Below are 15,249 nucleotides of genomic sequence, written 5' to 3' on the forward strand. Positions count from 1 at the left end.
CGTTTATAACCGTGGTTAATACCCATAACCGCCCATTTAAATTTCACGGCTAAACGATTATACTCATAACCGTTTATTTATCTAAACGGTTACCCATAACCGTAACCGTTTAATTTAAATGAACGGGTAACCGCGATTACCCATAACCAATGGGTATTTGTCCATCCCTAGTCCCACTCACTACGGCAACAACCATTTTTCCCACTTCAAAATCCAACCGACGACCTTTCCTTTCCTTTCCTTTCCTTTCCTTTCCCAGTTTGGCAACCAACCAAACTCCCCCCTTCATTTCTCCCTCAAATCTCACTCTCTCTCTCTTTTTTCTTTTCTTTTCTTTTTTTCTTATTTATTTAAAAAATTAAATAAAAATGCGAAAGAAATCATCATCTTCTTCTTCCTCATCACTGCCGTCGCAATCGTTGTGGCGGAGATGGTGGAGATATCTTCACCCGCTGTATCACCTGAAGAGGTCGCAGCTGTTGCCACTCATCGTCCTCTCCTTCGTCGCCCTCACATGGCTGCTCTCTGCCCTCCAATCCCTCACCGGAGACCACCAGGTTCTTTTTTCATTTACTAACTTTTTAATTTATTTTCGGAATCATTTTATTTACTACAATGCAGGCAGCAATATGCATCCATTTGAATCGAATTAACGAGTAATTTTGTGAAAAATGGAAAATGTGTGATTTCTGGGGTTTTTATTTGGATAGGTAGCGGTGTCGAGGTTGAATAAGGAACTCAAAACTTTAAAGAATCAGGTAAAGAGCAGTTGTAATAGCTTCTAGAAGTTAAAGAGTGTCGTAGAATTGATTCGAATTCGGCATTGTGATTTTTGAGGGTCGTACTTTGGTTGAAAATTGAAAATCGCAGCTAGAGAGTGTGAAGAAGCATTTAAGAGGTTGGAGCATTGTTGAGGAAGACGATGATCCTCTCAATTTCGAACGGAGAAAGGCGGTTAAAGATGCTATGATTCATGCCTGGACTTATTACGAGATGTATGCATGGGGTCATGATGAACTCAAGGTATGCTTAATAGTAATGCTTCATGTACCACATTTACTAGCGTATTCTGCAGGTCCCTTGTGCTTTGCTTATTAGTGGATTAGAATACTGCAATACTGCAACTCTAACAACTTAGCACTCATTCTAAACAGCCACAGACAAGAAATTCCGTTGATAGTTTTGGCGGTCTTGGTGCAACTCTAGTGGATTCTCTTGATACATTGTATATAATGGGTCTTGACCAGCAATTCCAAAGAGCTAGAGAGTGAGTTTCTAACGGTTTTACTTTTTTTTCGCCATAGATTGTAGTTTCTCCATGTGCATGCCTGACATGTAACATAAATATATAACTGTAAAAATACACATTTAGATTGTGAAAACGCAATTGTAATTTCAAACGGTTTTCTTGACGGGTTACTTTTTTCTCAACTAGTCTTAGCAGTAATATTTTATCAGTTATTTTGGTTAAGGCTCTGCTTTATGGATTAGGTTTGCTTTGAGATGACTAATACTGTTGATCTTAAATAATTGCAGGTGGGTTGCAAACTCATTGAATTTCAACAAGAATTATGAGGCTAGTGTTTTTGAGACAACCATAAGGTTGCATTAGAAGGTTTAATTGTGTTTTTCATAATTACCATGTTACTTATTTCTTTTCTCACAAATTCCTGAATATTTCACATCCATTTCTCCTTGTCATCTCCAGTGACTGACTCTTATTGTGGCTACTTTTGTTGATTATAGAGTTATAGGCGGACTTCTTAGTGCGTACGATCTCTCTCATGATGACATTTTCCTTGAAAAGGCAAGAGATATTGCAGATAGGTTGCTTCCTGCATGGAATACACCTTCAGGAATCCCCTATAACATAATAAACTTGATGTATGGGGATGCCAAGAACCCTCAGTGGACAGGGGTGAGTTCCATGCTTCTTTTTGTTTATCATGGGTATTCTTACACTGTTCTTCCCTAGCATCGTTGGCTTTGTTCTGCCTCTTGACATTTTTACTTTTTTAAGTCAAACCATCAAGTTATTCATATTTATTTATCTTAAAAGTGTAGTTTCGATTATTAACAACTGAATAAATTTACAAGATTAAAGAATGCTCAAGTAATAGTTCAGCTTTGTATATTGTGCATGCCTCTTCCCAGGCTAAATGGGGACTCTATTGTGAGTTTGAACTATGAATTGATTTGATAGAGGGTATCAACGATTGTGTGCTTTGTTAATTAGACTGCTTATAGTTGAGCTGTGTTCTCCTGTGATATCTACTCCTTTTATCACGAATTGTTAGACAAGTTAGAACTGTAAAACTTCACAGCAATACCTTTCTGTCAATAAAAAAAGACTATTATTATAAGTTCTAATGTGAAAAACTATTCCATATATGAAATCAGTCTAATGCTTCATAATGAAAAACATGTTTTACACGTTTGATCTATCTGCTGTACATCTTCCTAGGGGTGAGAGTGTATATTTTTAAGTTGATCTGCATTTCTTCGTTACAAGGGCTAGTAAAAGGTCGTAAGGTCGTACCCAGTGCACAAGGCTCCCGCTTTACGCAGGGTCTGGGAGAGGTGAATGTCGGCTAGCCTTACCCCCATTTATGGAAAGGCTGCTCCCAAGTCTCGAACCCGAGACCTACCGCTCATGGGCGAAGGCACTTGCCATGTTTCAACCAGTGTTTCATGACTATACACATGCTGTGTAAATTCCCTTAATAAGCTACAAATATGTACATATACATGAGTCAAAATAAACAAACAAGATGGAGCCTTCACAAAGGTTGCTTAGGAGAAGTCTCAGCAGTCGGTAGAGCCCCAGAAAGAGAAGGCATCGGAGGGGGATCATTCGGAGCCTCAGTACTGGACAGAACCCTAGAAGGAGGAGGCATCAGAGGTTGATCATTTAGAGCTTCATTACGCGGTACAGCCCCAGAAGACGAAGGCAATAAATGCCTTTGGAACAAACCCACAAATCTCTGATGATCAAGTAAAACCTGACCATCAGTTTCCTTCATCTGGTCAAGCTTCCTCTTCATGTTTGTAGCATAGTCATGTGCGAGCCGGTGCAACTGTTTATTCTCATGCTTGAGCCCTCTAATCTCCTGTTTGAGACTCATCACTTCGGCCGCCAATGATTCAACTTGGCGGGTTCGAGCAAATAGGCGTTGGGCCATATTAGCCACAGAACCTGCACACTGAACACTGAGAGCCAGTGAATCCTTAACAGCTAACTCATCAGACCGTTTGGAAAGTAGTCTGTTATCTTTGGGAGTGAGAAGGTTCCTGGCCACCACCGCAGCGGTCATATCATTCTTCATCACGGAATCCCCAACGGTAAGAGGACCAGTAGGGGAGACGAAGGATGGGCGCCATATGTTGTCTGGAGAAGGCGGGGCTGCCTCTTCAACAAGGTTCAAGTCAAAACGACGGTCGGAGGGGCCAGACATTTTCAAAGGTATTGAAGAGAGAAGAGGTCGGACAAATCAAGATCTTAGAAGTGCAAGAATGGAGTTTCTACTGGTGGAGATTCAAGTGTGCTTTGGAACTTAATGCCAGCCCCTATAAAAAGCTGCACTCGACGGAGCTTCAGACATCGAAGAGGCGCCTGCTCAGAAATCGAAGAGGCGTTTGCTTTCTCAAAAGCTGGGCTGCTTAGAGACCACGAGGGTTGATCTCATAAATCGAAGAGGTGTTTGCTTTCTCAAAAGTTGGGCTGCTCAAAGACCACGAAAACCGATCTCAGAAATCGAAGAGGCGCTCCCTTCCTCAAAAGCTGGGCTCCTCAGAGACCACGAGGGCCGATCTCAGAAATCGAAGAGGCACCTACTTTTCCAGCCTTGTCAGCACCTGTCACACGCACACTCAGCTTTGCGGAAATTATGGGTATTCTGTCGAAGACTTCTGGGGAAGTAGAAAACACATGAATCTTACTGTCCAATCACCCACTTTCCACACGCAGCAATAGCTCATGGGTACCACAGATAACTTTGCCAAAGTTCTCTGCCAAAGTTGAGCACGTGAAGCTTGCAGCTCCCACTACATCGCTCTGACCAAGAAGGGTAAAAGAATAGCAAAGAAACAGCACTAACAAAGTTTAGACCCATAAATTTTGAAGGTCTAGCTACCATATTATTACCCACAAGGGTAAAGGAACAGTACCACTGTTGGATAATTGGAAAGTCCCTGTGTGTCAACCTCTGTGCCTCGTGGCAAGGTAGACTAGCAAACATGCCCAACCTTTACTCACATTCGAGAAAACACTCCCAATAAGATTGCTGGCTCCAAAATCGGAGAGGCACCGTCCTCCGAATCTCGAGAGCCAGACTCCCAACATGACTACTTTCTCAAAAATCGAAGAGAGGGTAAAGGAACAGTACCATTGCTGGATAATTGGAAAGTCCCTGTGTGTCAACCTCTGTGCTTCGTGGCAAGGTAGATTAGCAAACATGCCCAACCTTTACTCACATTCGAGAAAACTCCCAACAAGATTGCTTGCTCCAAAATCGAAGAGGCACCGCCCTCCGAATCTCGAGAGCCAGACTCCCAACATGATTACTTTCTCAAAAATCGAAGAAACACTGCTCCCCGAATCTCGAGAGCCAGACCCCCAGCATGATCGCTTTCTCAAAAATCGAAGAGGCATCGTTCTCCGAATCAATCGAAGAGGCGCTCGCTTTCTCAAAAGCTGGGCTGCTCAGAGACCATGAGGGCCGATCTCAGAAATCGAAGAGGCACCTTCTTTTCTAGCCTTGTCAGCACCTGTCACACGCACACTTAGCTTTGCGGAAATTATGGGCATTCTGTCGAAGACTTCTGGTGAAGTAGAAAGCACATGAATCTTACTGTTCAATCACCCACTTCCCACACGCAACAATAGCTCATGGGTACCACAGATAACTTTGTCAAAGTCTCTGCCAAAGTTGAGCACGTGAAGCTTGCAGCTCCCACTACATCGCTCTGACCAAGAAAGGTAAAAGAATAGCAAAGAAACAGCACTAACAAAGTTTAGACACATAAATTTTGAAGGTCTAGCTACCATATTATTACCCACAAGGGTAAAGGAACAGTACCACTGCTGGATAATTGGAAAGTCCCTGTGTGTCAACCTCCGTGCTTCGTGGCAAGGTAGACTAGCAAACATGCCCAACCTTTACTCACATCCGAGAAAACACTCCCAACAAGATTGCTTACTCCAAAATCGAAGAGGCACCGCCTTCCGAATCTCGAGAGCCAGACTCCCAACATGATTACTTTCTCAAAAATCGAAGAGACACTGCTCCCCGAATCTCGAGAGCCAGACCCCCACCATGATTGCTTTCTCAAACATCGAAGAAGCATCGTTCTCCGAATCTCGAGAGCCAGATAACACATACCACTTTTTCAAAGTGCTCTGACAGAGTTAAAACATGTGAAGCTGGCAGCTCCCACTACCGTGCTATGACCAAGCAGGGTAAAGGAATAGCATTACTACTTGTTGTTAGGGAGACTCCTATATATGTCGACCTCCATCCCCAACGGACAGGCAGACCTGCAAAAATGCTCAACCCTTCCTCATATCTGAGAGGGCACTCCCAACGAAGCCTTTCGAAATATTCAGCTTTCTTTCCCCCCGATAATACCTTTGCAAACAAGCTATACTAGAGCAAGAATATCTCATATCATCAGGGTTAAAAGCAAGAGTATCCCATATCATGCTTTTTCCCTGTCTTTTCCTTTGGCCTTGTTTTTACCTGCAAGACAAGGAGAAAGAGAGCAATCAGTCAGCACTGGAAATCAAGCTCCCAGCCAGGAACTGACAGCCTGGAACCCCTTACCTGATTACTTACCTGGCATTGCTCTCGAGTACTCATCTTCAACATCTTATGTTGCCAGGGAAGATACCGCATCTGCTTGAGGAACAGATAGGGCAAGTGCGAAGGATACAAGGAAGCATGTGGAGACAAGCGTAACAGCACACGTGCCGATCCATCCATTACTCTGTCAAAAGCAAAAGTATCCCATATCAGCAGGGTCGAACGTACTCTAGATTTGATGGACTTGTTTTGACCCTCAAATTCTTCAGTCGGCCTTATACTCTGGAGGAAACCAGAAAACCCTCCAGCTCAGTTCAAGAATAAGCCTGTGGAAAGTTACTTCTTCAAAAGCAAAAGTATCCCATATCATCTCTTCTCATTTTTCTTCTCTTTATCCTTCATGCTGCTGCAAGATGGGGAGAAGGTGAACAATCAGCCGGAGCTCTGATTGCTTACCTTGTCTGTCACCTCTTTCAGCAAATCCCCTAGCTCGGCGACTTGGGGGACTCCTACTACATGGTTTGTATCGCGCTTGACCAAGCCTGAAACTACAAGTAAGCTTCAAGTGAAATTGATACATTACCTTGTGCATCTCCACCAGTTAAAGATACCACCCCTGGATGGAGGACGAGTACTTCCAGAGAAGCTGCCACATCTACCTATGAGACAGATAAGGCAAGTCAAGATGATACCACACTCCGATACTTAGAAGTTTCGTGATTACGAGATCATTCTCCCACAATATTTCCTAATGTCATTTGTACTCTAATGTCATTTGTACTAAATCATTCACTTGTACTCACTAAAGGAGAGCTTGAACCTATGTACTTGTGTAAACCCTTCACAATTAATGAGAACTCTTCTATTCCGTGGACGTAGCCAATCTGGGTGAACCACGTACATCTTGTGTTTGCTTTCCTATCTCTATCCATTTATATACTTATCCATACTAATGACCGGAGCAATTTAGCGAAGATCACAAAAAGCGACCGTTTTCGCTACCTAGGATCTATCTTACAAGAGAACGGAGAATTAGATGGAGATCTCAACCATAGAATACGAGCTGGATGGATGAAGTGTAAGAGTGCATCCAGCATTGTTGTGTGACCGTCGTAGGCCACTGAAGCTCAAGGGAAAATTTTATAAGACGGCAATAAGGCCAGCGATGTTGTATGGCACAGAATGTTGGGCGGGGAAACATCAACACGTACACAAAATGGGTGTAGCAGAGATGAGGATGCTTCGTGGGATGTGTGGGCACACGAGAAAGGATAAGATTGAGAATGAGGATATCCGAGGTAAAGTAGGAGTAGCCGAAATTGAAGGAAAGATGAGAGAAAATCGGTTCCGGTGATTTGGACATGTGCAAAGAAGGCCGACTGACGCTCCGGTTCGAAGATGTGACTACGGGACAGAGGTTCAGGGCCGAAGGGGTAGAGGAAGACCTAGGAAAACTTTGGAAGAGACTCTAAGAAAAGGCTTAGAGTACTTGGATCTAACGGAGGACATGACACAAAACCGAGCGCAATGGCGTTCTAGGATTCATATAGCCGACCCCACTTAGTGGGAAAAGGCTTTGTTGTTGTTGTTGTTGTTGTTGTTGTTCTAGCATGCTCTCTTACTTATAGGACAGTAGAGAATTCTTTATGAGAAAAATTCCTGAACTTCTGTAATCTCTGAATTACTACATCTCCACTTGGCATTACGTAGATTGTGATGTCTGTGTTAAAGGGTTGCAACCAGTGTATGTTGCTACGTTGAAGTAGGCATTGAATTGGAATCGGTTAAGTATCTATTTACACCATCATAAATTATCTTTCTTTGAATTTATATACTTCTTCCTGCTAGGGAAAAAGTATTCTGGCAGATGCTGGTTCAGAGCAGCTTGAATTTATTGCTCTATCTCAAAGGACGAAAGATCCCAAGTACCAGCAGAAGGTGCTCTTTAATGTTTTAACAATGTAGCTCAGAAATTAGTTATCTGATGAAAAGAATTATCAATACCATGGCATCATTGTTAATATTCCCATCTCAGTTTAATTTCTTTAGACTGCACAGAAATTGTAAATGACCAAGACATAAATCTTTGCTTCCTTTTCTCTATGAATTGTTTGCATGCTGATAGCAGGTGGAATATGTCATCAAAGAGCTTCATAAAATATTCCCCGCTGATGGATTGCTTCCCATATATATCAATCCTCTCACTGGAGAAACTTCATACTCAAAAATTACATTTGGTGCCATGGGTGATAGGTATGAAACTTAAACATCACTGTAATCTGTATTTGGTTAGTGCCATGGATGATAGGTATGACTTAAAATTATGTTAAAGGAAGGCAATCACAGTTATGTTTCTAGTTCAAGCTAGTGCTTAGTTCCCCAACCTGCAGTCCTGAAACTGTATGTTGTGAATTAAATATAATAATTTGGACTATTATTTGTATTCTACTTTATGACTTGAAATTGTATGATTATTGATAGAGATTTCTATTAGCAACCTGAATACGAGCTATTGAAGGAAGTTTTGGGTTGCGAAGGAAAACCGTTCATTTTGAACAATTTTACTTACTGAAATATATGAAATCACAGTATGGATTTTGTCTGCTAAAAGCTTCATATTAGAACACCATGACGGTTTTGTCAGTTTCAGATGTCATGATCTTTTAGAATTTTTTCATGTTTCTCGTTTACAAATTGTTAGTAGATTAGAAATTTAAAATACAATTCTTTAAATAAATAATATTGGCCTTGTATATCTGATCTTCTTCTACGTTTATTATTTTTGGATAAGAAACAAAAATTATATTGAAACTAGTGGAAATGTACAACGTATTGAAAGGAAATCCAATAGCCCATTATTTATCTGATTAATTGAAAAAATATATTTACCCGGTAACTTTAGGAGGGTTGATAATGTTATATCCACATGTATGGCTGACCAATTGATTTGCAGAATGTCTTTTTGGATGCAGTTTTTATGAATATCTACTTAAGGCTTGGATACAAGGGAACAAAACTGAAGCAGTAAAGAACTACAGGTGAGAAGCTGTAGAACATCAGTATGATGTAATTTTATAAATTATATTGACATAGTTCAGCACCCTGTTATCAACATTTCCCGTTAGTAATGGTGACCCATGTCACTCTTTTGCCTTTGCTCTCTCCTCATTTCTTATGATGATGTGTTATGGCCTTTGTTAATGTAATCTAAGGCAGTTAGTTGAATATTTGTTGTGACAAAATCTTTGCCTATGAATACTGGAATTAGAGAAATGTGGGAGACGTCAATGAAAGGTCTGAAAAGCTTGATTCGGAGGACGACGCCATCCTCATTTGCATATATATGTGAGAAGACTGGAAGCTCACTGTATGATAAGGTAGTGTGTTCATTATCAGACTATATTGTTTGCCAAATACATTGTGAAAAAAAATTGAAGGGATGTGTCGCCTTTGTGTATGCAGATGGATGAGTTAGCTTGCTTTGCTCCTGGCATGTTAGCTTTAGGATCTTCGGGCTATGTCCCTGATGAAGCTGAAAAGTTTTTATCCCTTGCTGAAGAGGTATACACCGGAAATTATTTGATGTCATGTTTAGCTAGAGCAGGCTTAGTGTAGCCTGTTATGCATGCAAGTTTTGAAGCACCCAAGGTTCTAAAAGGTGCTAGGCGGGCAGGGGCCTAGCGTCTATGCGGGGCCTAGAGCCTAGGCGTCTAGGCCTAGGTGGTTTTTTTTTTTTTTTTTTACTTTTTATCTAAATTTATTATATAATATATAAATAAATGTTTACTTATACATAAAAAATTATAATTTTATTGGAATTCATAAATTGCAAAATAGAATGACATACATATTATAAAATACTAGAACATATTGAATACATGGGGAACAAACATATAATGAGTGTTCATTTTCGACGGGCTAGGCGGGCGCCTAGGCAGGTATAGGCACCCTTTCTTATTTTTTAAATGCCGAGGGATTAATCATGGCTGTTGTCCTATCACCCCCAAAAAAAATAAAAAAATAAAAACCAAAAATATCTTGAATTAAAAACTATAATGCAGTGTTCTAAAGACCGAAGCTCTTTCTTGTGCTCCACTGTTCTTATCGGTTAATAGAATAAATTTTTGCTCTATCTTGCATAAACATTGTAAGAGGTATAGCTTATATTTGAGACTCGCACAATGATTAAATTGAGTACTAAAGTTGAAATGTTTCTTTTAAAACAGTATTCGTTTGGGATCAGATGATAAGATACAAAACAAAACAGTAATTTAGTTTAATACTAAGAAGTCCATGATAGGCTGTGTACATAGCAGAATCAACCTGAAACTTTTTTCATGGATTAGGGAGGGATTTTTCTATAGAAGCCCAGGGCTGGGGATAAAATGTTCTCTAGTAGTGGACTGGAGATTAGAAGATTGGCAGCATAAACAGGAGAGTAAGTGTGCATCATTATCATACCTTGGTAAACTCCGCTCTTATGTCTTGGAATTTGGATCATCATGTCTTGGAATTCGGATCATCAAGCATTACTGAAATTGGTTGTACTTTTGTCTGAGAATTAGAATAAAAGATTCCATTTCGGAATGAAGTCAAACACTTAACACCGAAGTTACATTATCTACTATCTATTAACCACCCAGACTAGACAACCTGCTTTCAGATTATAAGCTAACAGAGTTTTGCAGCTTCTCAGCCTATACTTCAAGTTTGGATCATTAAATGTCAAACGATTATTTTATCACATATGAAATAGCTAATCTCATGAATCACTAATTTTTTATGTAGCTTGCGTGGACATGTTATAACTTCTACCAGAGAACTCCTACAAAATTGGCTGGAGAGAACTATTTCTTCCCAGCTGGACAGGTTTTATACTTCCATTCTTTTACTCTACTGATGTCGTAGATAATTATAACTTGATATCAGAAAATTTATGCAGGACATGACTGTTGGAACATTGTGGAGCATTTTGAGGCCAGAGACAATTGAGTCACTGTTTTACCTATGGCGTTTCACTGGGAACAAAACTTACCAAGAATGGGGTTGGAATATTTTCCAAGCATTTGAAAACAACTCTAGAGTAGATTCAGGATACAGTGGGCTGAAAGATGTAAGAACATGTTATTAAATGTTTTTTTTTTACGTTATTTTCTCTTTGAATTTTGAGGTAGGTACAATAGTGCAAACATGCACACACTTCGAGTCATGACTCACGTGATGAATCATTTTCATCATCTTGTGACAACATTATTTTCGTTTTGAAAACTTTATTCAGTTGCCTCCCACTGCATCCCCACTGTGCTCATACAGAAACAAATTAAAGGAAAAGAGAAGAAAGGAAAGGTTACATTTAAGTAAACCTGAACCCTTTGCTACTGTTCACTCCCATGGCATGTAAGTGTATATATGTGCACTGTGGGTGCTATTTAGTAGACTCTGAAGTTAGGTATGAAGTTTTGGGTTGCATGCTCGAATTTGAGAGCATTCCACACTTGAAGACTTGCTTTAATGTAATCATCTTTCTTTCAACTGTCAACAAAGAACCTGCTTAGAGATCACTAGTTATTCACGTTGTTTTTCTTCTCCAAAGAACAGTTTGCTATTATTTGGTGTTAAATATTATGGGTTTACAGGAGGATTGAATTATCAACCGAATACAGTGCTGCGACAGGGTTTTAAATCAGTTGGCCGTGGCATATATCTTGATGTGGTTCCAAAATGAGTAGCCAAGTTGTTTAATTGGGAGTCTCTCCTAATATGCATATGTTTGAATACTTGAATACATCAATATTTGGCTCAAGTATTTTATTCAATTTTTCTCAGGTGAGTACAGGCGAGAAAGACGATATGATGCAGAGCTTCTTCCTTGCAGAAACGCTGAAGTATCTCTATCTCCTATTCTCGCCTCCATCATTCATCTCTTTGGATGAATGGGTATTCAACACAGAAGCACACCCTCTAAGGATCAAGGATCGACATGCTAGTGGAGAGAGTGATAGTACAACTGAACAAGACAGATTACCTGAAACATTCCAAGGCAGGAAAGGACGGTCAGGGTCTACTTAGTTCCCATACTTAATAAACTTCAAGTCCTTCAGGGTCCCCCTTTCAACCATATATAACATCCCGGCCATATTCAACCGTGTTTGGGTATTCAACAGCATTAGTTGCATGAACTTGATACTGAAGGCAGTCGAGCAAGTCAATTGTGAGGTGACGCTGAAATAGCTGTGCTGGAAACAGATGGGGACCGTCTTTCGGTTGCTGCTTGGTATGTAACAATAGATCGGAAATATTAGGATGGATTCAAATTCTCTGTATTTTTCTCTGCTGACAATGTGCTATGGCCAAGGCACATGACGTTATTTCAACCTTGAATCTCTTTCCCATAAAAACCCTAAACCCTAAATGTATCCTCCTACCCTACATTTAAACGATCTTGTTTTGGCCATAAGCATTGTATCTTCGGAGAAAATTTGAATCGACGGTCCTATTTCTGTTAGAATTTTGTACAAACATTTCTGTAGTAGCAGATATCTACATCTCAGGATCAGAAATTTATGAGGATGCCATCTAATAAACATCCGGTTAATTACTTAGGAAAACTAATGATAAGTGCTTGAAAACTTTGAGTTTTAATGATAAGGACAAAATAAAGGGTAAAGTGAATAGTACCAGGATTGACTTTTTAGTGTAAAAATGTGGTTTTTCGTTAAAGTAAACAGTACCAAGTGCTTTTCGTTAAAGTTCCTTAATTACTTTGTATGCTGAATCAAGTGTCAGCAAACACTATCGGGAGGGGCAAGAGTTTAAGCCCGGAACGCACTGAGTTGATAATCAACCACTTGCATTTATGTAATCAATTTTTGGGTATATGGATGTGTGAGTTAACAAACATTATGTTTGATTGTTGATATTGTCTCATCATCAGCAGATTATAATACCAAAGAAGTGTCCAATCAGGAGGAATATACATTATATGATTTGAAAACGACATTCCTAGGGATGGGCAATAGTTATGGCGGGCGGGTAACCGCGGTTATTTACCCATAACCGTTTATACTTATATCCGTATAACCGTTTACCCGTTGGGTAATTGCCTAAACGGTTATACCCATATCCATAACTGTTTATAAACGGTTAACCATACCCATAATCGCATACCCATTTAACCGTAACTATTTAATACCCGTTTATCCATTTACCCTTTTTAACCCGTTTATCTTTTTTGTTTTTACCATTACCCCATTTTAACCCTCTACATGTTTTTTAACACCTAGAAAATTAAAAAAAAATTGTCATAATTTTCTTTTTTTTGACAATTAAACACCGTTATAGGTACATTCATCATACATTTTCGTATTTTAATTTTAAGTCCTTATACCATTCCAATAATTGAAATAATAGTTTACGGAGGATATTTTTAACTGTTACCAATGAAGGTAAATATAATATTTGCTAAGTATTATTGGGTTACAAAAATTGTCTAGAAGACATTTCTGTCAATTTCACGATTACACGCAAGAAATTTAAATTAATTTGGCGAATTCCTTGATGATGAGAATCATCATTTTTGTAGCAGTGTTATTGAGAGAATGACTGATGAATTCCTTGCTAATTTATTGGGTGCTAAGTATTATTGGATTGAAAATATGATTTGTGTTAGTTTTACATATATAAAATAGATGGGTAAACGGTTACCCGTTTATAACTGCGGTTAATACCCATAACCGCCCATTTAAATTTCACGGATAAACGGCTATACCTATAACCGTAACCGTTTAATTTAAATGGACGGGTAACTGCGGTTACCCATAACCAATGAGTATTTGCTCATCCCTAGACATTCCATACAGGAAGTAGGAACAATCTAAAAAGGAATGATGTACAAAGTACTTGAGAGGAGATTTTCTGGACTTTCTGAACACATATCATCGTTATAAATGAAATACGCGAGATTACATAAGTCATAACTTGCTTCGAAGCATGTATGTATTCAATCAACTAACATTTTACGTAATATTTTAATTTCATATTCATAAGGAGAATGACGGGCTGATTTGGTATTGCTGTGCTTTGAAAAAAAACTGTTTTTGTTGTGCAGTGAGAATAAACTAATTTTTGCTGCGTCACGTTTTCAGTTTTTTTTTCACCAAAAACTGTAAAAATAAGCTGTTTTTAAGTGTTTACCAAATACATTTTCGAGCTCAATATTTTTTTTCTTTTTTATACATATTTTTGAAGAGCACTGTTCACCTACAGCGATGTGATAGCAATGGCCCTCAGTTGCTCTCCAATGCCCCGTTTCTTTTCCGGCCCCATGATGCCCACGTATGATCATTGTCAATGGGTCCGCTTCGAGTACAAACTCCCCACTCCCCAGTTCCTCTTCCATTTGCACCTAATCACCTTCCCTCTCAGAAATCATCTCAGGTCTGCTTCGAACAACCATTTTAGAAACCTCGAAACCTCGCCTTCCCCTTCTCTCTCAGAAACCTCTTTCTCTATCTCTCTTCTCGCGATTCACTCTGTCTCGTCCAACTCTCTCTCTCTTGGCGACTCACTCTGACTTTTTCGGCGAATTTCCAGACGAATCTGTGCACGATGGGGCTCCAAATCACAACCAATCGATTTCTATTGAACTCAATTACATCCTACAAGAATTTCATGTGAGTTTTTATCTCCATTTTTTGTTGATTCGGACGAATTTGGGTTCGTGCATACGGGGTTTTTTATTCTTTCTATTTTTGTTGTGTGATTAGTGATTTGTGTTCTTCATTTTACTAAGATTTTGGTTTGTGCAGTTTTTATTTAGAAGTCATAATTGTTTCAATTTAGGTTAATGCAAGATTGGGAATTTGGGATGATCATTTTGAATTCAAGTTTGTATGTTCAACTGATGGTAATCTAGCGCTCTCAACTTCCAGATTTGAGAATTTCGAATTTGAGTTTTTATTTTATTCCTCTTAATTCATGTTTAAGATTTGTGTTTGTGGAGGTGATTTGAGACGGATTTCAAGATGGGTTGTAGAGATTTGATTCGAATTGGTGGATTTGGATAAGAAACCAGGGATCTTATTTGAAATTTTTTATCATTTCTTAAAATATTTCTTAAAATTATTTTTCTTTAAGACTCAAAAATTGGATTGGTTTGTAATTTAAAATTTTTAAATTTTACGAGTTAAATTAGATAAAGAGGGGTCGTAAGAGAGGGAGAAAGAGGAGAGAGAATAAAAGAAAGTAAAATGATTGAATGATTGAATGAAAGAGAAAGAAGGGAGGATCAGACGAGAGAGAAAGGAAGATGAGTGAGAAAGAATTGAGAGAATGAAGAAAGTGGATTAGAGGAGGCATGAAAAAGGTAAAAAATAAAAATAAAAAAATGAGAGAGAAAGAAGAAAAGAGAGATAGATTTAAAGTGAGAGGAGAGGTGAGAGAAAAGAAA

The 15,249-nt window shown here is 39.1% G+C and overlaps 1 protein-coding gene across 5 annotated transcripts; it reads left to right on the forward strand.

Annotated features, from left to right (window-relative positions):
- Positions 1-211: 211 nt before the first annotated feature.
- Positions 212-12,309, forward strand: LOC103431583 (mannosyl-oligosaccharide 1,2-alpha-mannosidase MNS1-like). 5 transcript variants are annotated; one of them, XM_029091634.2, is made up of 14 exons: positions 212-557; positions 711-758; positions 871-1,023; positions 1,155-1,267; positions 1,537-1,602; positions 1,747-1,918; positions 7,650-7,739; positions 7,930-8,054; positions 8,774-8,839; positions 9,070-9,178; positions 9,264-9,362; positions 10,590-10,670; positions 10,744-10,914; positions 11,628-12,309. In XM_029091634.2, exons 1-14 carry the CDS (start codon positions 369-371, stop codon positions 11,868-11,870), a joined length of 1,725 nt encoding a protein of 574 aa, XP_028947467.2. In that variant the 5' UTR covers positions 212-368; the 3' UTR covers positions 11,871-12,309. The 5 variants fall into 5 exon arrangements, 4 of the variants coding, with proteins under 4 accessions (XP_028947467.2, XP_028947466.2, XP_028947468.2 ...); XR_011574677.1 differs by having other exon boundaries at positions 226-557; positions 10,731-10,914; XM_029091633.2 differs by having other exon boundaries at positions 228-557; positions 7,927-8,054.
- The last annotated feature ends 2,940 nt before the right edge of the window (positions 12,310-15,249 follow it).

The sequence above is a fragment of the Malus domestica genome, chromosome 13, assembly GCF_042453785.1.
Source record: "Malus domestica chromosome 13, GDT2T_hap1".
NCBI classification, from domain to species: Eukaryota; Viridiplantae; Streptophyta; class Magnoliopsida; order Rosales; family Rosaceae; genus Malus; species Malus domestica.

Excerpts from the sequence above, each read along its gene's own strand:
- LOC103431583 (XM_029091633.2), top strand. The coding sequence starts at position 369 with ATGCGAAAGAAATCATCATCTTCTTCTTCCTCATCACTGCCGTCGCAA. Across the intron at positions 1,268-1,536 it reads CAATTCCAAAGAGCTAGAGA|GTGGGTTGCAAACTCATTGA; the intron begins GTGAGTTTCTAA and ends AAATAATTGCAG. Across the intron at positions 9,179-9,263 it reads GAAGCTCACTGTATGATAAG|ATGGATGAGTTAGCTTGCTT; the intron begins GTAGTGTGTTCA and ends TTGTGTATGCAG.